The following is a 19,090-nucleotide window of genomic DNA, read 5'->3' on the forward strand; positions in this document are numbered from 1 at the left end:
CACCATAGAACCTCACTGCCGGAAATGTGAATGCCATCGCATTCAAAAGAGGTATCTTTTTTCGACGGTCGAATAAGGTATGGGATATCATGTGTCAACAGTGTCGCCAAGAAGAAGAATCCAACTCTGGCAAAATAAAGCTTCTTTCACCTCAACCAACAACATACCTACTGTAAACCAACGACATGCCTACCAAAGTTCCAACGCTGTTACCAATGCAACATGGTGTGATATCCCATGCAGATTTACCACAGTTCCGGGACTGTTCTACTTGAAAGGACGCATGAGTTATTGCGCCGTGGGAACTGCTGGTTCAGCTGCATTTGTGAATCGCAAGATATCACCCTTCCAAGGAAAACAACATTGATCACGGTGTTTTTATCAATCTTTGCGGCATAGACCGGTGTGGTGAATCCCTCGCCGGAATTGCTGTTGAGGGAGCTGCCCGAGATTCCTGCTGCTGAAGTTTGGTTCCGGTGCCATTTGGCAAGAGTGAACCCCGGCTCCCAACATCTTGTTGGTAGCAGTGCATTCATGTAGGAACCTCTTATCAAGCTTGTGAATAAAATCATTGACGGGACTGAATGGGTGCCCCGAGATTGGTTATGTTGGGGAGTTGGAAATGCAAGTCACATTTACAATCAACTGGAACCTGGAAGCCTCCGGGTACGTTCGAGAGATCTCCAAATATCTCAACAGAACAAGGCAAATGCAACAGCTTGAAGGTATATGAGCGTGTCATAATATAGACTTGAGATTCCCATTGCCGTGGTACTGCCCAAATAAAAAGAAGACAAAATGGGACACACTGCCTGCCGTGACTTGGTAATCAAATGTTGCACTCCTGCCCTGTGTGATACCCCAGCACCGGTTTTTTCAACATCATAAAACACGCGAAGGCACATGAAATGGGCCAGAAAGGCAACAGAGCTGCTACGTAGTAGGTATTAGTGCCGGATCACCAACCCATTCCTTGTCTCGGGGATAGAAGGCACTGCACTGGACAGTGTCTGGCATCGTTCGATCCCCAAGATCATCACTACCCGAAGACGAGGTGACAGATGCAGACGTGGAAAGGGAAGGCAGTCTGCGCCTGTTCTTCTTCACATCATCTTGACACTCCCTTTCCTTCCCTTTCAGGATCTTCTGTCGCTCGGTTCTGTCTCCTGCAATTGCCTACCCTTCTACACCTGTTTACTGGTTCAAAAAGCAATTTCCCCAGCACCTCCATTCCTGTCCTTCCTGAATATGTTCTTCTTCAATGACTTGAGATCGTGGCGAAGAATCGTCTCCTCCAATTCTCTTGTTCCCAGCCTCAAAAATGGCAGCCCTTGGCAGTCAGTTCCTCCGACGTCGAGAACACTTCATTGTCCTCGGCAATCATTCGCCAATCCTACTACCGTGACCTCGACAAGGGTCTCAGTGTCCTCCTGGTAGCTTTACATACCAGCAAACATGTTAGTGCACCGTTCCTGCAGTGGACTTAAATGTGGTAGCTGACAGTTGGTTCCCGACTAGACACCTGACACATGGCCATCCCTCTTCCCTTCATGCTTCGTTCGCTGCCACAGAGGCTTCCATCTTCAGACATGCCGATTCCCCTTTGCCTCTGATCACTTCAGGTGGAGCACTACGGGGCTTTGCACTGCAGTTCGCAACGCTCCTTGGCCTGGGATCGAGCAGCTACAAGGCTTTGCCGTCGTTTGGCAGGAACTGTGCTTTGTGTCATACCAAAAGGACGTCCTTGGCAAGGGGCCAAGGCAAGGGGGTGTATCTTCACATTTTGCTCTCTTTTTGGTGCGTCTGTTCTTCCCAACCCATCATGCAATGGGGAAGGACTCGATCTTCAAAGCGGAGGCTGACCATCAGGCTTCCAACACAGACCCCCAAAGAAGCCCATTGCCACACGATCTGCCCTAGGTCAAGTGTTTGCCATCTCTGTTCTCAGCGAGTCCGAAGCCATCTGGCGTGCATTCTCCTGCACACTTGCGAGCGTTTCTCTGCATTGCCGTCGCTGGAGACGTCCAGCATCCAAGTCATGGCGATGCGATATGTCAACTTGACTTCATCTGGCCTGCACGCATGCCTCGGTAAGTACCACCTGCCTCGCTATCCAGGGTGCGATGGGCATGAGAAGCTTTGCATTTTGCCCCGACGGGTTAACAAGCCCAACAATTGCCCTCGAAGCCAACCGCCTCTGATTAAGGCACAGGCACCCGTCCACCACCTGCAGCACCTCGTGAACCACCAAGCGGGGGGCAGACGACACCATGTCTTGCCTGTCATCTCTCAGCAAGGCCTTTGAAGCAGTGGATCCTGAACCAAGATTTGCTGACCGGCCTCCATTGCTTGCAATTCGTCTCGGGCCTGAGCACTTCCTACCTTGAGAGGTCGACATTCACGCCCGCCATCACCACTTCGACTGCTCACAAAGTTGCCTTTACAGATGATGGCCACGTCGGAAGCCTGTACAGCCTCTCGACGAAACTCGCCTCTAGACATTCACCCATTGCATGTTCTTCTCGGTCGCAACATCACGCTCGACACCCAGTTTTCGGCCCAAGATATACTCGGCATCTCCAATCTACCCGCAGCCACCCTTGCGCTCGCACAAGACATACCTTCACAAGGGGCCTCTTTTGGGGACCGAGAGCTTCCCATCGTGGATTTGTCATTCAAGATGGGTCGCTGATGACTATAGCGCCTGCCTCTTTTCCTAAGTGCGTCGTTGGCCCCCGCATAGGCATTCCGTCTCAGGTATCTCCCCGATGTTAGGTCGACAGCTTCTGTCTTCTTCATCATACCACGCCAGGTTTTCGAGGCGGCGGGCAAGCAGTCGAGATGTCTGAAACCATCAAAGTTGACCACAGCAGCCACCATGGCTCCCTCCTTGGAGAGTTAGCCGGCACCCCAAGAAGAGGCTCCAGCGCGAGGGTCTGGCCCGCAAGAGCTTCGCCAGTTGCTTGGTGCTTGGGTGGCACGTTGTGATAGTCCCGCGAGGGAGCTACCGTTGGGTACCGCACACGGGCAAAATAATGGAGAATGGTACAGGTCGTTGGTGGTACGGCCTGGGATGTTGGGATGACTGCATGGTTCTCCGGATCCAGCACGACCAGCACGTTACCTGTGTGCGCGAGCGAGCGAGCGAGATAGGGAGAGGGTCAAGTTTGTGGTGGTGTGGGAGCCGTTGAAAAAGTCTTGGGCTTGCTGTGTTCGGGTGCCTCTTCGGTTAAGGAATAGTGTTATTAACATAGTTAGTGACATTTTGGGATCTCATGCCTGTGTGTCTATGCTTGTTGTGAAAATGGTGATGAGCTGACCATCCAAAATGCCAACAATTTTCGTTGTCGTGTTGCCTTCAACTGTATGGAACCATTGCACCATCACTCTACCAGTCGCTGGGATCATGGAGTCCCTCCTTCAAGTCTTCAATGTCATCATTTATGTACCATCGTTCCAACGTAAATACATTTCTCTTCTGTCCTTTGGCCCCCCAGCCGTCCTGCAACCCCGGCTTCTTGCTGTCTTTACAAATGCGCCCTCCCCTCCAACGTCCTCCTCTTCTTCTTCTCCCTCTGACTCCTCTCCAGCACCCTCTCCTCCTCCGCACTCAACCTAGCCGGCGCATTCAACCCCTTGGCCTTCTTCCCCCCATCCACCCCCCTCACGGCCTCCTCCCACAGCTTCTGCCCCAGCTCATCCGTCAACCGGATCACTCTTGTACTCACCGTCGCCCCATCCCGTCTGTTCTTCCCCTCCCTCCTGCTCGAAGCAATCTTTTCGGTAAAGTCCCACAGCTTCCCCGACGCGGTCAAGTTACCCGTCACCTCATCCCTCCTCGGCCTCCACTCGGGCGACACCCGGAGCCTCGGGGGGATCCTCGAGTCTTTAGACCTGACCACCTGAATGATCCCCTCCTCCTCAAACCGCTGGTACGAGTTCTTGAGCGTTTCCTTGTTTACGGCTTCAAAGTAGGAGAGGTCGCCTTGGTGGTAGAGGGTTTTGCCCAACTGTCGAACAAATGTTAGCAAGCTGGTGGGAGGAGAAGGGGGAGGGGGGAAAACATGCAAACTGAGCCGAATCCTGCGCCCGGGAGACTTGGATCCAGACGTCATCTTTTTGTCCCAGGGGTGGCGTCAAACCCATCAGCGAGACGGCTGCCAACCAAGAGGCTTCGATAAACGGCCAGATGAGGAAGCAGTAAAAGTCGTAATTCTCTCGGCCGGCTGCGCGCTCCGCGTCGGAGAGGCCGATCTTGGTTATGTTCCGCTGCTCGTCACGCTCAATCATGATGATGTTGTCCGCCTCAAGGCCGGCGAGGGTGCGCTCAAGGTTCACCTGGAGGCCTTCGCCGCTGTAAATAAACTCGCCGCGGAAGAGGGAGGAGAGGAAGAGGACTTGGTCGCGGAGCTCCTTGTAGGGTATATCCTGGATGGCCGGGCCACCCCCCTGCTTGACCTTTGTGTAGAGCGCTGCTGCGACCAAGGCTTCCGAAATAAAAAGGTGGATGGTCATGTTGCGGTAAAAGGAGAGCTGGAAGCGGTCGACGGCGTAGTAGGTCGGTTCGGCGAGGCCTTCGACCACGCCGACGAGGTCTTTCCCGAGGACTTCGAGCCCGCGCTCGATGACGTCCGAGAGTGGGAGGTTGCCAAAGTGGGCGACGCGGCCGCCTTTGGCCCTGACCCTTTCCGTGAGCCACTCCACCCGGCGGATGAGTTCGGCCCGGCCGACGCCGCGACCTCGGAGGGTGAGGAGGACGGTGCCGATGAGGGCGGTGGGCATGACGACCGAGACGTCGTTGATGTCTGCCAGGACCTTGTAACCAAGCGTTCGAAGCAGTTTTTGCCTGACGACCTGGTTCTTGGTATCTGTCCAATCGACGTGGATAGCAGACGGGACCTTGCTCAGCCTGCTGATCTGGTCATCGATGAACCCCCTTAAACTCCACGGCTCATGAAACCTCACATCCACCCTCCCCAGCCTCAAGCTCAGCACATTCGACCCCCCCGACAAGAAATCCGCCAAGTTCTCCTTCTTCTTGGGCACGCCAAGCAACTCGGTGACATAGCCCTCCGTTTCGATAACCTTGTCATACTGCGTCGAAACCGGACAGATGATCGCATCCTCGACCCTCCCACTCAGCAAGCTATCCAACACAAAGCTCAAGATCCCAAACTTTGGCGGCAGCAGCTTCCCCGTCCTCGACCGCCCCCCCTCGATAAAACACTCCAGATTATACCCCCCCTGCAACAAGACATCAATATACGCCTGCACCAGCGTCGTATAAAGCTGATCATCCCCAAAGCTCCTTCTGATATACATGGCCCCCGCATGCTGCAAGAAGCTGCCCACCAGGGGAAAGTTCAGATTATCCCCCGCCACCACCACCGGCAGCGCCAGCCCCAGCCGATAACACAGCAACTGCTGCGCAACATAATCCACATGCGACCTGTGACACGGCAGGAAAATAATACTCTGTTTCTTCTTCTCCGCCTCCTCGGCCACATTCCTCAGCCTCAACACCTCCTCGCTAGAGACGTGGATGCCCTGGTGGTACGCCCTCAGCAATAACTGCGTGACGAGGTAGTACGCCCCGCGGATGAAAGTCTTGCTCTCAAACTTGCAAATCATGTTATCCGTCAGGTGCTCGGCGACTTCTTGTAAGCCCTGGACCAACTCGGCGCGTCTCTTGGCTTTTCTGATCTCGTATTCCCTGCCTGAACTTGGGGGTGGGAGGAGGCCTTGTTTTTCCTCTACCGAAATGCGCAGGTCGGCGAGCTGGGCGATTTTGGTTTGGAGGACGGTGGCGGACATGACTTGGGTTTTGATGTGCTCGGAGAAGCCGTTGTAGAAGATTGGCTGGCCGATCACGTCGTCGTAGGCGCGCCAGCCTGTTCCGGACACGTAGAGGGAGACATCGCGGAGGAAGCTGGACCAGGAGGGGTCAGTGCTTGGGGAGGGGAGGAAGGAGATTGCCGAGGGGGATGGGGTGGGGAGGTCGGACATGGTTGGTTGTTGATGATGGCCATGGTGAAGAGGGAGAAGAAGGGGGAAGAGGGAAAAGGGAAAGACAAGGCGTACCGTAACGGCTCGGAGCGGAAGCGGGCTACGTTCTTCATCAACGCCTCGTCTTTTTCATCTTTGTCTTTGGGGGGCTCGATGAATCCACTTGGTTGAAGTGTAATTCTGTCGCCGAGGATGCGCAGGTCTGGGGCCGAGTCGTGGCGGTCGCGGTCGTCGGGGGCCATTTTCGGTGAGGGTATCGGTGTTCTAGGGAGAAAATCGTCTTTCGCGCGCTTGTGGTTGGTGTATGGGAGGTGTAAGTGGCGTTCTTGAAGGAGGGATGTTCGAATCGCGGGACAGCGGGACACAAGACTATCTCTCTAGAGCTATCTTTCACACGGAAACGCTTTTCCTTGTTGTCAAAACAGAGAAATTGGGTTTCGATTCGGACTGAGAGAAGAGACGGCGCAAAAGATTAAGATGTTCAAGAGAGGTGGATCAGCTTAGATATGACTTCATCCACCGTCACTTGTCAACAGCAACAACAAAAGCACGTGAAGAAAGCCAGCAAAAACAAGAGATTCACGGGGACGACAGACACTTTCCAGGTTGGAATATGCCGTTGCTTCCCGAGGCAGGGCACATGTGGCACAGTGGCACACACACTGAGTGCCCAAAGCCTGGCCTGGAGCTCGGAAGGGCGCTCGGCAGGGGATCCAGGCTCAAGGTGCTTTAGCGGGGACGCCACTTGTTTCCCCGGTGGGGAGGGAGGGGGAGGTAAAGTTGGGGAAGAGGGGCCGAAGCAGCGAATAAGCGAGCTGTGATTGGCTTACATGCTAAATTCTCCAGCACCCATGCTTTTTGGCGTGAACTGCCCGAGCTGCCCCAATTGGAGCTCCATGCAAAAAAAAAGTCATCCACTGTCACAATCGCATTCTCCAACCCAAGAATTGCAATTGCATCACCATCCATTCACTGAGACACATATATCCAGTCGCATCACTATGATAGTCCCAACGAAAAAGGACCACCAGTCCATAGCAGCCGACCTCCTCAACCGCGCCTTCGAGCCAGAAGAAGCAACCAAGATCCTGACCGAGAAAGTCATCCAGCGACCCCTCTTCCTCTGCCCGACCTCCCCCCCTCCGGCCGATGCCCGTCGCGCCCGACATCTCGCGGCGAAAAGAGCGAAAGAACAGCGCCGAGCAAAGGCACTCAAACCCAAGCCCGTCTCAGCCACCCAGCGAAAAAAGCAAGGCCTCTACCAAATCCCAAAAGAAGGACAGAAATACGCCCTCTTCGAACCGCTACATAACCTATGGCTAGGCTACATTCGAGAAATCCTCGGAAGCGAAGTCTACACCGGAGGAGAAGCCGCCGCTGCTAAGCTCGCCAGCGCTGACTTCCACGGCGCCGGGGTCGAGGTGGTGAGAAGTGGGTGCGTCAGTCGGGTTGGCATCAAGGGGATTGTGGTCAAAGACGGGAAGTTTGCGTTTGAGATGATAACGGTGAAGAACAAGATCAAGGTGGTGCCGAAGGAGGGGACGATTTTTCGAGTCGAGGTGCCGGTGCCGGTGATTATCAAGACGGGAGAAGAAGAGAAAAAGGAGTCGAGAATGGTGTTTGAGCTTCATGGGGATCAGTTCCAGTTTCGATCAGCGGATAGGGCGACGAGGAAGTTTAGGGCGCACTTTTCAAAGACGCTTTAGGTTTTGGGAGATGACTGTGATCGTGTGGGTTACACTCGATTACATTCTGGCTATGAATGGCCTGGCGTTCTAAAGGCCTGTTAGGAGATGTATCTATATATCCCAGCCTCTAGTACTAAAGGTGTGTCGCTCCTTTCATTCATCTCAAGCCGTTATAAACTTACACATCAACCGCAGTCAAGGAGACGATGAGACGCTGCCACCGCACACAGTTATCTCTCACATGGTCTGCGGTCGGCCAGATGGGCTCAGCAAGAGGGAGGGTGGAGAGGCATGGTTTTTAACAAGAAGCCAGGCCACGCTGTCCACCTAGTCGAGACTGAGGAGCAGATGCATAATGTTTTGCGACCACAACAGTTTCGACACCCAGCAGTAGCAGTCAGGGGAAAGCAAAGACCATCTTGGTAAAGCTTTCTTCACCACGACCAGGCACATCAACCCGCCAGCAAGCAAGCGAGGATGGCGATGGTGAATGGCGAAAGCTGGTTGACAAGAACGGTCCAGTCTCATCCGTGCTGTGGCGCTCTTCGATCCGACTGCGCCGCGTTGTACAAGACCGACAAAGCACTGGGGTTTGACACAGCAAGATGTGCTGTGGCGTTGAAAATAAAGCTTGGGTCGCGGGTAGGGTCACCGACGGTCGAGGCCCCGGCAATGGGGGGAGGATCATGGATTGGATTGATGGGTTTGGAGACATTTTGCGAGTTTGATGTGCGAGAGAATTTATACGCGTCTCCTGGTTGTTTGGGAAGGCAGAATGGGGAGGATGGGTATAGATGGGTATATCTAGACTGCCCACCGCCGGCGTTTGGGGGGGGGGGTCTGATTTTGATTTGGTTCACTCACTCAACACGCGCTCATTTTCTCATTCTCTCGCAGTCGGTTATCAACTCCAACTCGCAGCTGGTCTGCCATTCTATGATTTTTTTTTTATTTCGCTCTTTCACCGGTTATTCACTTGATACTTACAATCTATCCGCCAAAATGAAGTTCTCCCCAACCCTCCTCTTGCTGTCAGCGACCTCCCCCCTCGCATTGGCTATCGCCTCCCATCAAGACAACCCCGCCGTCCCTGCGCCCTCTGGCTCTGGTACTCCTGTCCTGCGTCGCTCTGGCACGGGTGACACGGCAGTCAACGCCCGCCAGCGTCGCGCTATGCTTCGAATGCGGCAACCGGGGATGGCTGATGATGAGGCTGTCGCTTACACAACTGAGGCAGCAGCGCCTGCCAGTACTACCGAACCCCCAGCTGAAGAGGATGTGACCGAGGAGGAAGAATGTGTAGATGTTGAAGTCCCGGATCTTGCGAACGGCACGCTGCCTCTCAATGGGACAGAAGGAGGGAACGGGACGGCAAACGGGACGACGTTGTCGGAGCAGGAGTTGAAGGTCAAGAGGATGGTCAAGGTCAAGCTGCCGGATTATAGACGGGATGGGGAGGGGGTCAAGGAGAGGGATGCTGAGGCTGAGCTGGGGGTAAGTTATCACCTGGTAGACGAATGAAGATCGAGAGCTGACGAGATGAAATAGTTGACTGCTTCGATTGCCAAGCTGCTGAGGTGGTAGATACTCTACGACCCGGTTTTGGGGTCGTGATTGTACGATAGGGACGACAACATGTCTGGATATCGGCATACAGGACGGTGGCACTGAAGGATGTAATATGATTGCATGGAAAGGATTTTTGCACATGGATTTGTCCTCACCTAGACCCGTAAAAAGCAACGCTGGTCGTGACCAAAAAGAAAAAAAAAAAAGAAAAAAAAGAGAGAAAAAGAAAAAAAGGAGAAAAAGAACCAAAAGCCTAGAAATCGGACATCTATCTCCATCTCTATCGTGAAAATGTCTCGCTTCGCTGTCTATATCCCCCCCTTGCTGTAAGCTCCAAACTCCCTACTCCAACATGTGTGCCAAAAGACAAAAAATGATGCCCACCCAATATTTTCTTCTCTGCCTTATTCCTCCTTCCCTCCCTCGGGCTCCAAAATAATATTATCAATCAACCTCACCGCCGGCCCCCCACTGTGCCCCAAATCCTCCCCCTCCCTCGCCTTCTCAACAGGCAACATCTTGATCGCCCCACTCAAAATCCCCCCCCTCGCCGGATCAACCTCCTCAATCTCCTCCATAGTATCCGGATCCGCCAGCGAGATGTAATCAACCTCAAACCTCACCCTCTCCTCCACCCCCTTCCCCTCCTCCTCCCTCTTCACCCCCTCCACCACCCCCTCCGCAGCCCTCAAAATCCCCTCCCTCTTCCTCCCCCCCCTTTTATACTCGCCCTCCGCCGCTTTCAACGCCCGATAGAGCACCGTCGCCTGTTGTCTCCTCCTCTCCCCAAGATAAACATTCCTCGAACTCAACGCCAACCCATCCTTTTCATCCCGTTCCGTCCTCCCAACCACAACCTCGATCGGCATCAAAAAATCCCTCACCAACCTTTTTATGACGACCGTCTGCTGCACATCCTTCTGCCCGAAATATACCCTCTCCGGCTGCACAACATTGAACAGCTTCATGCACACCGTCGCGACCCCCCTGAAGAAAGTCGGCCTCGTCCTCCCCTCCAGCAGCTCGCCCACCGGCGTGATGGTGACAAAACTGCCCTTGCTGTCGACCTCCTGACCGGGAAATCCACCGGGGTACATCTCTTTTGTGCTCGGGGCAAACACCGCAGAGATACGGCCTAGGTTATCACCGTCGTCGGCGAGTTCCCTGTCGAGTTTCACTAGTTGAGCCACGTCGCTGTCCCAGGTCTGCGGGTACGAGTCCAAGTCTTCGGATATGCCGAACTGGGCGGGGTTGACGTAGATTGATACCACGACGTGGTGGTTTTCTCTTGCGGCTCGACGGATGAGGGAGAGGTGGCCTGAGTGGAGGGCGCCCATGGTGGGCACGAGGGCGACGGTGCGGTGGTCGAGGAGGTGGGGCCGGCGCCAGAGGCGGACGGAGGAGGTGGTGCGGAGGAGGCGGACGGGGGAGGAGGGGAGTTTTTCCAGGCCTCCTTTTGAGGAGGAGGAACACGACGAGGCCATGGTGCGGGAAGTGACTTTCGGGATGACGGTACAGGATCGGGAGACGGCGCGTGAGGTTGTCATCGGGAAGGTCTTGGAGAAAGCGGTGGTGATGATGGCGGGGCGGAGGAGGACTGTGTGCCGGATTAGGGCGGCGGCGTTTGCTGTGGGAGGCATTGAACCGGTGAGAGTTGCGGAATTGGAAGGTGAGGGGACAGGGAAGGAAGGGAAAGAAAAAAGCGCAATCTGACCGCCATTGCGCAGCGCGATTCCGAGGCGGAGTCAACTTATAACAGAGGGAGGGCAATGTTCGTGATGGTTTCTGCCGCGGATTTCTGAGGACGGCGCTCGGGCGGGACATGGGATGGGTCCGCTGGAGAGGAAGGGGGGGGGGGCTTGGCAGGGGTAGGGTTGGTTTGTATTTTATTTTATTTTTTTACAGAAAAGAGCCGTTAGGATGGGGCAAAATGGCGCCTATTCTGTACGGAGCCCCTGAATTCACTGCTCCAAAGTCACAAAGCAAGGCGTAGTTAGAAGATACAATAGCACGTCGGCTGGATGTGAAAACTGTGATGACAGACAGAGATACATTTAACCCTCCAACAATAACAACTATACAATGGGTATCAACGCCTTTTCCCTTCCGTCCCAAATCCCCCCATTCAAACGCCCCAAGAATGAACCCCCCTCCTCTCCTCCCTCCCTGCCCCCTCACCCGACGAACTCCCAACCTCGCCTCCATTAGGCCTCACATACCAGTTCTGATAAGGGTGCTCCCGATCCCTAAAATCCGCCCCCTTCGACAAAGGGTTCGTCATCTTGGACGACGACCCCCCCATGGGCGGGCCCCCCGGCCCCCTCAAAAACGAATCCCCTATCCTCCCCACCCCCATCCCAACCCCCATCGTCACAGTCGGCAGCCCAGGCAGCGTCACCACCTGCCCCCCAAACGTCGCCGGCATCACATCCTTCATCTCCCACCCCTTCCTCAGCTCAGCCACCACCCCACCCAACCTCCACCCCGTCGACTTTTCAATCCTGCCCAATATCCCCAGCACCTCGTCCCTTTCCTGGGGACTATCCAACACGGCCCCCGCCACGGCCAGCCCCCTAATCGCCACGCTCCCCACCCCCTTATCCCCCACCGCACTGGTGCTCACAATCCCGCAAACCTGCCGGCCGTGGTGCTTTTGGAGCGACCTGTTCTCCTCCGTGTCCCCCTTGTGAAGCGGGTTCGTCTGCGCGAGCAAAACCATGCAGACGTGGTAGAACAGCCGTCCTATAATCGCCGGCCTGCTCATCAACCACACGTTCGGAAACGCCGAGCGGGACGACGGGCCGGTGACGTACCCCGAGGGACGCATGCTCCTCGGACAGCGGTGATTCCACGCGTCCAGCAAAGATTTTAGTCTGGTCCACTCGGCGAAGCGGCCCTGGAGCCTGACCTGCTCGTCGTGGGGGGTGGGCTCGTGATGTCGATGGTGATGACCGGGGTTGTGGAATTGGCTAGGGTGAAGGACGGGGATGGTTGGGGAGGAGGAGGCGCGGAAGTTGATAACTTTGGCGAGTATGTAGATTATTCTTTGGGCCCAGAGTTCCTCGTCCCCAGACGAGGCCTGGGAGGCCGGGCCGGAAAAGGAAGGGAGGTCGTCCCCGCGGTCGGGTTCCGAAGAGGCGATCACGCTTCCGTTGCCGGAGCTGCTTCCTACGATCCAGGTTGTGAATTCTAGGTCCATGCCCCAGTCGTCGGGCTCCCAGGAGGTGGTCCAGTTGAAGGAGAGGCACGACAAGACCTCGAGTCCGACGTTGAGCCAGAAGCAGGCTCGGGCGAGGCTGGAGGCGGAGCCGGCGCTGTAGTTGTTTTCTCGGATCAGCGCGCGGGCGCCGCGGATGTGCTCGAGGCGTTGCTGGCGCTGCTGGGCGGTGGATCGCTCGTCTGGGAGCTTGGACGGTTCTATCTCGTTCATGATGTCGTAGACGTTAAGCACGACGGCGGTGACGCAGCATTCGTCCGTGTTGCGGTCGGGGTTTTGGAGCGACCGGAGGAGGAGGGAGGTGGAGGTGTCGTGGTAGACCCTCGCCCTGTCGCTCTCGGCGGCTCGGGAGGCCGGGGGAGACATGAGGGAGTGCTGCTTGACACCGCAGGCGAGGATGGCATTCAGGAGCATCGTCGACTTGAAGGCGAGCGATGGCACAACAGTGGAGAAGTGTTTGTCTTTGTCAAAGACATCCATCCAGACGGCCACGTCGTTGATGAAGACCTGCATGCAGTTGATCTCGTGTTCGGTGCTCAGGTAATCGCGCTCGCTCGTCGGGCTTTCGTCGCCGTTTTCGCTACAGGGCGTCATCGGGCCATCGCCATCGTTTTCTGGGTTCCGAGCATTGGATCCTTCAGGGACCAAAGAGGATGTCACGCTGGAGACATCGCTGTCTCTTCTTTGATGTACCGGGTAGACTGGCCGGTGTTGCTGTAGCAAGTCTTCAAGCGCAAACGGGTGGTGGTGTGGTAGCGGCGGCTGCGGGGGGTTTGGCACAAAAGGCTCGGTGTTCCTCACGGGCAACTGTGCCTGTACTTGACCATGGCCTCCGTTCAAATGGACCGGCTCTTGGTGGGTTGGTGGTTCGATTGTTATGGGGTAATATGGTACACGGGATGCTTCCGGGACACTGCTCAGACCTTTTGCGGCCTCGAAAGCAGAGGGATTCCCAGACGGAAGTGCGCCGCTGCCCTGCACATCTGCCGAAGCTTTTCTAGGCCGGGTGATGGGTGGAAAGTCGTCGATGGGCGAGACACCCAGGTCCTCATCCGGAGCGTCGCTGTAGGATTCTAGCCCGCCCTTATACCCGGATGCTATCTCTCGGGAATCGTCTTGAAACGTCACTATGAAGGCTCTGTCAGTCAAAGGAGGCAAATGGGTGGTGATATTGGATCGCTATACCCAGCCAGTCTTTGCCTCGAGGAACGGTGCGAGGTGGCCCTTTGACCTGCTGATTCGTCTCTGCAAAGTTGAGCCGTACTCCTCGTTTGCACTGGCGGTTGCTCTTCAAGCAGTTGTTGCACACCGGTGCCCCCTCGTCGCACTTGACATGTCTATCGCGGCAGGTAAAGCACCCAGTCCGTACGCGGCGAGCTTTGCTGGTCTGTACAAACCTCCTGGTGGGCCTCTTGACCTGTGCGTCAACAACAGTTGCTGTAGTGAGAGGGTTCAGGGAGCGGGCTCGCTTTGGCCGAGGAGGTGAGTTGTCTGGACTGCTGAACAGGGCCTCGGGGTGTGCCGGAGGGGTCAAGGAATGGGCTTCGGGATGGTAGTGCTGGTCATCATGATAGTTGTGCTGCTGATGAATGTACAGGGTATGTAGATTGATGTTCGCCGTCATCGGGACTGCCCCTGGGACGAAGGAAGCCGTGCCGCCGTTAAAGGTAGCCAGTCTTTCCGCCACGTCTCGACCCCGAGACGAACAAACCCGAGGTAGGTTTTTGTAGGGGGAGTCGATAGTGTTATGCGGCGATCCGTCAGGCGAACGGGGACTTGGTGTTTTGCTGAGGCTGATATGCTGATTCCCGTTACCGGGGCTTCCGCTTTCCCGGTTGGCGTTGCCGAACTCCGAGGCCACTGATCGGTGGTCTTATCGATCTTCAGCCCTGCAAATCGACGACGACGGAAGCCGTATAGTAGGTAGTGGTAGAAGGGCCAGTCGTGAAGATGGTGCAACAGTCGTCCTATGTGTGCCTGTATGTCCCTGCTTCCAACGGAGCTGACCCTAGCTGTAAATCAGTTGGAGCAAGAGTCAAGCCCTGGATGACAGTTCAAAGATGGGATGTCGTCGAGGTCGTTGACGGGAAGAAAGACAAGCCCCTTGCGCTTGCAAATGACAGGGGGAATCTACCTGGGGCCTGGTGCGGCAACAGGTGACAGGGGTCGCCTCTCTCGGGGAGGGTTACATCAAACAGGTACAAGGCGGGGGTCAACGCCTTCCAGGTCGGGGTTGACCTGGGCTTCGATGATGCCGTCGCTGCCGATTTGACGATGTGGCCGACGGGGGGGACTGGACGGGTTGGTAGATGGTGTGCCAGTGAATGCTGAATGCTGCTTGCTTCCCAGCGGTCCCAAATTGAACCTGCAGTGGTAGATGGCGGCAGCACCCGTTCCTTTGCCATGAATGATTGGGGGGTTCGGGGGGGGTTGGTTCAGGGGGGGTTCAGGATGGCCCATGGGGCGTTGGACGGACAGAGACCCAGGCGATGGCTTGTGCATATGTAGGTAGGAGTACATATGTATGTAGGTAGGTGCATGTACAGGACACGCAGTCCCTTTATCGTCAACGCCATCTCTATTCATAGCTCTCCTCCTCTCCAGGCCATCGATGTTGTGCATACGCCACCAATACTCGAGATCTACATAGCAAGGTAGCTGCTCAGCTCCCGCTTGAACGTTGAAGCTGCTCTCCGATCTCTTGGGAAGAGGTCCTCGGCAGGCATCTCGCTTCCTCGGACTCTCTCTCTGTTCTCTCAAACCCAACAAACCCCAACGATGGAGTAAGGATCCAGCGTTAAGATTGGAAACTGGTGACAGGGAACCGGAAGCGGGGTCATGTCGCGCTTAGGCTCCCGGTCCCCGCCCACCGGTTCTTGGTCAGGGGGGAGGGGCGGCATCGGCAAAACCTGCTGTTTGGGGGGCTTGGCTAGTGTCAATGTTGAAACCTAGAAAGCTTGGTTTGTTTCTTCAGTCGAGGTCTCAAGACCCTTTTCTTCATCAAGATGTCTCTGGATTTCATTGCTGGCGAGACCGGAGCTTGCTTACCTACCTAGGTAGACACGCACCGTACTTGGTCCAGATCAGAATATGGTGAGACCGACACGCACACATTGATCAGATATCTACCAATGACTGCTGAAGAACAGATGTTTCGACAAGCTTCCTAGTCGCATAAGAGTGTAAAAGCTTGGTATAGATCGGCAAAACCGCAATAGCCGCTGATGATCTGTCTCATCTTGACAACCTGCCACATCCAAGTGCGTACTCTGTATCAAGAACACAACAAAGAATATTTCCACCAAAAGTTCCCTCAGCTCTATCCCAACAGTCTGGGAAACCCGTGGCGAGCCTCTGGCTTCCCGTCCGTTTGCCGATTCCCGTCCCCAGTACCGTGCGACTGGCACGCCCCTTTCCCGAGAACAAAGAACAAAGTAAGACTTCGCCAGCAGAGCAGTAGTCGAACACAATTGTTGTACAGAACAATTTTGAGTCGGTGAGTCAGCGCTCATCAATTAGTCTTTGTATGTACCACCTTGTAGCATGCAGCCCAGGCCCCCTGGGCCCCTGGCACGCCGTTTTGACCTTTCCCCGCCCGCCCGCTGTGCTTTTGCGGGGGGTGCGGGGGCGGTGAACGGACGGAGTCCCGTCGAGTAAGATGATGGTTTAGATGAGGTCTCAGTTGCGCTGACCAGGTTTCCGGCGCTCGGGCGGGTGAGAGTGAGAGACCAGATGTGAGGATGTGTAAGGTAGGTAGGTACAGAGACCAGCATCCCTTCAGATTCATTTTCGATATCTAGAACTGGACATCTCAACAAACAGTGCGGTGAGGGCACATGTGAAAGCCCCCACTTTCGATCAGTTAAATCTCCGACGAGGCGTTGATCGCAGTGCCCACCAAGAAGTTGTGGCAGACATGTCCAGGGACAATGTAGGTACTTTTTGACGTGCCAAGGACAGCTATCACGACGGTAAATCGGTTGAACAAGTACGTGGTGTGGTGGATGTCATCACGCTCACCGTCCAACGTGTGCAGGTTGGACAAAATAGGCGGTGTCGGTGGGGCGTGGTACCTCGGTGCCCTCATCAGATCCATCAGATAACAGAGCATCAAAGCATTGCACACTTCCCCGGCCCTCTTATGACATGGAGCAACAAGTTATGAAGCCATGGCTGTATACGGATGGACTGTCGCTGTGTTTTGAAACATTTTGCGGATCGCAGCTGCCTTCTAGAAGCTCTTTTGCAGATCAGCTATCGGCCCGCCCCACTAACAATGTGCTGCGAGACGGACTTTACAGCGCTACTTCCACTAACCCAACCATCAGCAGCAACAACAACCTAAGAACCTATGGTACCTAATCGACTTTGATACCGCCGTTGTGTCATCACCCACTACTCCTAGATATAAACGCTGTTCCGACGCTCGGTAATCACCAGCCAGTCATTCATCGGTCACAGATCACTGGAACATGGCAAGCAATGCGCGGCCCGCCCAGCCCAAGACGATTCTGCGAGGCCACAAGACACCGGTGCAGGTGGCTGCCTTCGTTCGAAACAATGAGCGCCTCTTGACCGGTGATTCCGACGGCTTTGTTGTGGCATGGGACCTGACCATCATGCGTCCGAGGGCCGTTTGGCAAGCTCATACGGCCTCCATACTAGGCATCGCAGGCTGGGGACACGATCGCATCATCACGTAGGCCACCACGATTCGAGTCTTGTAAACAACATGCTCATGATCCTGTAGACACGGAAGAGACAACAGACTGGTGGTCTGGAAGTTGACCGCCGAACACGAAAATGTCCTCAGTACAAGCCTTCCCCTAGACCCATCCTCACAGCCCCGTCCAAAGCCATGGATGCTTCACGTGCTTCAGATCAGCACCATGAACTTTTGTTCATTCTCGTATTGTCCCGCATACCCAGACACCAGTCCGGCCGCAGCAGCAGCAGATGAAATTCTCCTCGCGGTACCCAACACCCTCTCCTCGGAATCTGTAAGTCTGCCCAACTCTTCCCCTCCTCCTTTGCTGACAAGGCCATCCTGGTTTCCTCGACTTGCACAACTTTGAGCTCGAGCTGACACTGATGTAGATCGACATCTTTCACCTCCCCTCCCTCGCTCGAAAGCACACGGTTGGCTTGCCCACCTCCTCGTCACCCGACCAGAAGAATGGCATGGCCATGTCCCTCTCCCTCTTCCACCACCCCACAAGCCATCACCTAACCCTGGTCGCCGGGTACGAACGCGGTCTCGCGGCAGTCTACCAACTCGACCCTAACACGTCAAAATGGGCAGTAACCTACCAATCCAACCCTCACACCCAGCCAATCCTGTCTCTTGACGTCTCCCCAGATGAGTCATTCTTCCTCTCGTCAGGAGCAGACGCCACCATAGCCAAACACCCCATCCCGTCTTGTCCTCCTTCCTCGGGAATAATCCAAGACCCCATCTTGACGATCAACACCCGCCACGCCGGACAACAGTCCCTCCGCATCCGCTCCGACAACCTCATCTTTGCCACCGCAGGCTGGGACTCGATGGTGAGGGTCTACAGCGTCAAGACGATGAAGGAGCTCGCGGTGCTAAAGTGGCACCAGCAGGGGTGTTACGCCGTTGCTTTCGCTGCTGCCAACACCTCTCCAACCACTTCTCCTCCTCAAGAGGAACCCCCCAGACCAGACGACAAGAAGCCCGAGGGGAGTCACAGCAAGGAGGTTACCACGCAAGTCCCCAAGATGTTGGTCGAACAAACACCCAAACAAAAACGCCTCCACCAAGCCAGAACCGCCCGCTGGCTCGCGGCAGGGAGCAAGGATGGGAGGGTGAGCTTGTGGGATGTGTACTAGATATTCGACTACCACATAGCACTGAGCACGTATCATGTCAATAAGTCGGGTCCATCATAGAGCCAGTCAGACGCGGACCTATTGCAGGATGGATGGGATGTATTCTAGATACCACAACGTATCCTAGCTAAGCAAAACCTCAGCTGTCTCAACGTATCCCTTCCTCCCACAAGAATTGTCTCGGGCAGGTACCTACCCGACTCACCTACCTACCTTTTTCCCCTCAGCAAAAATGATATGCTCTCGTGCAGCGCCACAAACCTTTGTGCTTCCCACCATCGTGTTGAAGGGGCTCCCTCCCTCCCACCGCTTCCCGAGTGCCAGGTTATCGTCTCTTTCCTCTCCCCTCCCTCTCTCCCTCCCCCGGTCCAAATCTGAGACTCAGTTCGCTATCCGACACACTGCTTGTATGCAACGCATGTAGAGACAGAAAAGGTTAAATAGGTAGTTGATGTCTGGTGTTTGTGGCACGTTGTGTAGAACATACAGCCAGCCCGTGCTGCTCTGTGTTTTGAGGGGCGGCTGTTTGGCTTCCTTGTCACCCGTTGCTGTTGTCGTCATGCTCTAAATGTGTATCTTGCTCCAAGAAATCGTCACAACACATTCCCACTGTTTTTGACGTATGTGTGTCAAGAGCAGCTCCACTGTCACCACGCTATGTAGGTATGTCACTGTCTTCAACAGGCCTCAAAACAAGTCACACAACCATGCTGCCGCCGCTATACATCAACCGTACCTGTCACAAAGACCCTACAGA

At 55.2% G+C, this 19,090-nt stretch overlaps 6 protein-coding genes across 6 annotated transcripts; 3 read left to right on the forward strand and 3 right to left on the reverse strand.

Annotated features, from left to right (window-relative positions):
* Window positions 1-3,527: 3,527 nt before the first annotated feature.
* QC763_303000 (uncharacterized protein) lies at window positions 3,528-6,248 on the reverse strand (the record flags this gene model as incomplete). Its single annotated transcript, XM_062910750.1, has 3 exons — window positions 3,528-4,010; window positions 4,111-5,929; window positions 6,082-6,248. The coding sequence occupies 3 exons, from the start codon at window positions 6,246-6,248 to the stop codon at window positions 3,528-3,530; spliced, it is 2,469 nt and encodes an 822-aa protein (XP_062766715.1).
* A 588-nt stretch (window positions 6,249-6,836) lies between these two features.
* On the forward strand, window positions 6,837-7,712 carry QC763_303010 (uncharacterized protein; the record flags this gene model as incomplete). The annotated part of the gene is made up of 1 exon (XM_062910751.1): window positions 6,837-7,712. The coding sequence occupies one exon, from the start codon at window positions 6,837-6,839 to the stop codon at window positions 7,710-7,712; it is 876 nt and encodes a 291-aa protein (XP_062766716.1).
* Window positions 7,713-8,171: 459 nt separating this feature from the next.
* On the forward strand, window positions 8,172-9,580 carry QC763_303015 (uncharacterized protein; the record flags this gene model as incomplete). Its single annotated transcript, XM_062910752.1, has 2 exons — window positions 8,172-9,188; window positions 9,243-9,580. The coding sequence occupies 2 exons, from the start codon at window positions 8,172-8,174 to the stop codon at window positions 9,276-9,278; spliced, it is 1,053 nt and encodes a 350-aa protein (XP_062766717.1). The 3' UTR covers window positions 9,279-9,580.
* Window positions 9,581-9,667: 87 nt separating this feature from the next.
* pan6 (pantoate-beta-alanine ligase) lies at window positions 9,668-10,903 on the reverse strand (the record flags this gene model as incomplete). The annotated part of the gene is made up of 1 exon (XM_062910753.1): window positions 9,668-10,903. The coding sequence occupies one exon, from the start codon at window positions 10,901-10,903 to the stop codon at window positions 9,668-9,670; it is 1,236 nt and encodes a 411-aa protein (XP_062766718.1).
* A 485-nt stretch (window positions 10,904-11,388) lies between these two features.
* QC763_303030 (uncharacterized protein) lies at window positions 11,389-18,613 on the reverse strand (the record flags this gene model as incomplete). The annotated part of the gene is made up of 2 exons (XM_062910754.1): window positions 13,666-18,613; window positions 11,389-13,607 (listed from the first exon to the last, which is right to left on the reverse strand). Exons 1-2 carry the CDS (start codon window positions 14,102-14,104, stop codon window positions 11,389-11,391), a joined length of 2,658 nt encoding a protein of 885 aa, XP_062766719.1. The 5' UTR covers window positions 14,105-18,613.
* On the forward strand, window positions 16,626-18,536 carry asa1 (Astra associated protein 1 Asa1). The gene is made up of 3 exons (XM_062910755.1): window positions 16,626-17,179; window positions 17,231-17,480; window positions 17,578-18,536. Exons 1-3 carry the CDS (start codon window positions 16,953-16,955, stop codon window positions 18,331-18,333), a joined length of 1,233 nt encoding a protein of 410 aa, XP_062766720.1. The 5' UTR covers window positions 16,626-16,952; the 3' UTR covers window positions 18,334-18,536.
* Window positions 18,614-19,090: the final 477 nt, after the last annotated feature.

This window comes from Podospora pseudopauciseta, chromosome 3 (assembly GCF_035222475.1).
Source record: "Podospora pseudopauciseta strain CBS 411.78 chromosome 3, whole genome shotgun sequence".
NCBI lineage: Eukaryota > Fungi > Ascomycota > Sordariomycetes > Sordariales > Podosporaceae > Podospora > Podospora pseudopauciseta.

Excerpts from the sequence above, each read along its gene's own strand:
- asa1 (XM_062910755.1), top strand. The coding sequence starts at position 16,953 with ATGGCAAGCAATGCGCGGCCCGCCCAGCCCAAGACGATTCTGCGAGGC. Across the intron at positions 17,180-17,230 it reads GGACACGATCGCATCATCAC|ACACGGAAGAGACAACAGAC; the intron begins GTAGGCCACCAC and ends ATGATCCTGTAG. Across the intron at positions 17,481-17,577 it reads ACACCCTCTCCTCGGAATCT|ATCGACATCTTTCACCTCCC; the intron begins GTAAGTCTGCCC and ends ACACTGATGTAG.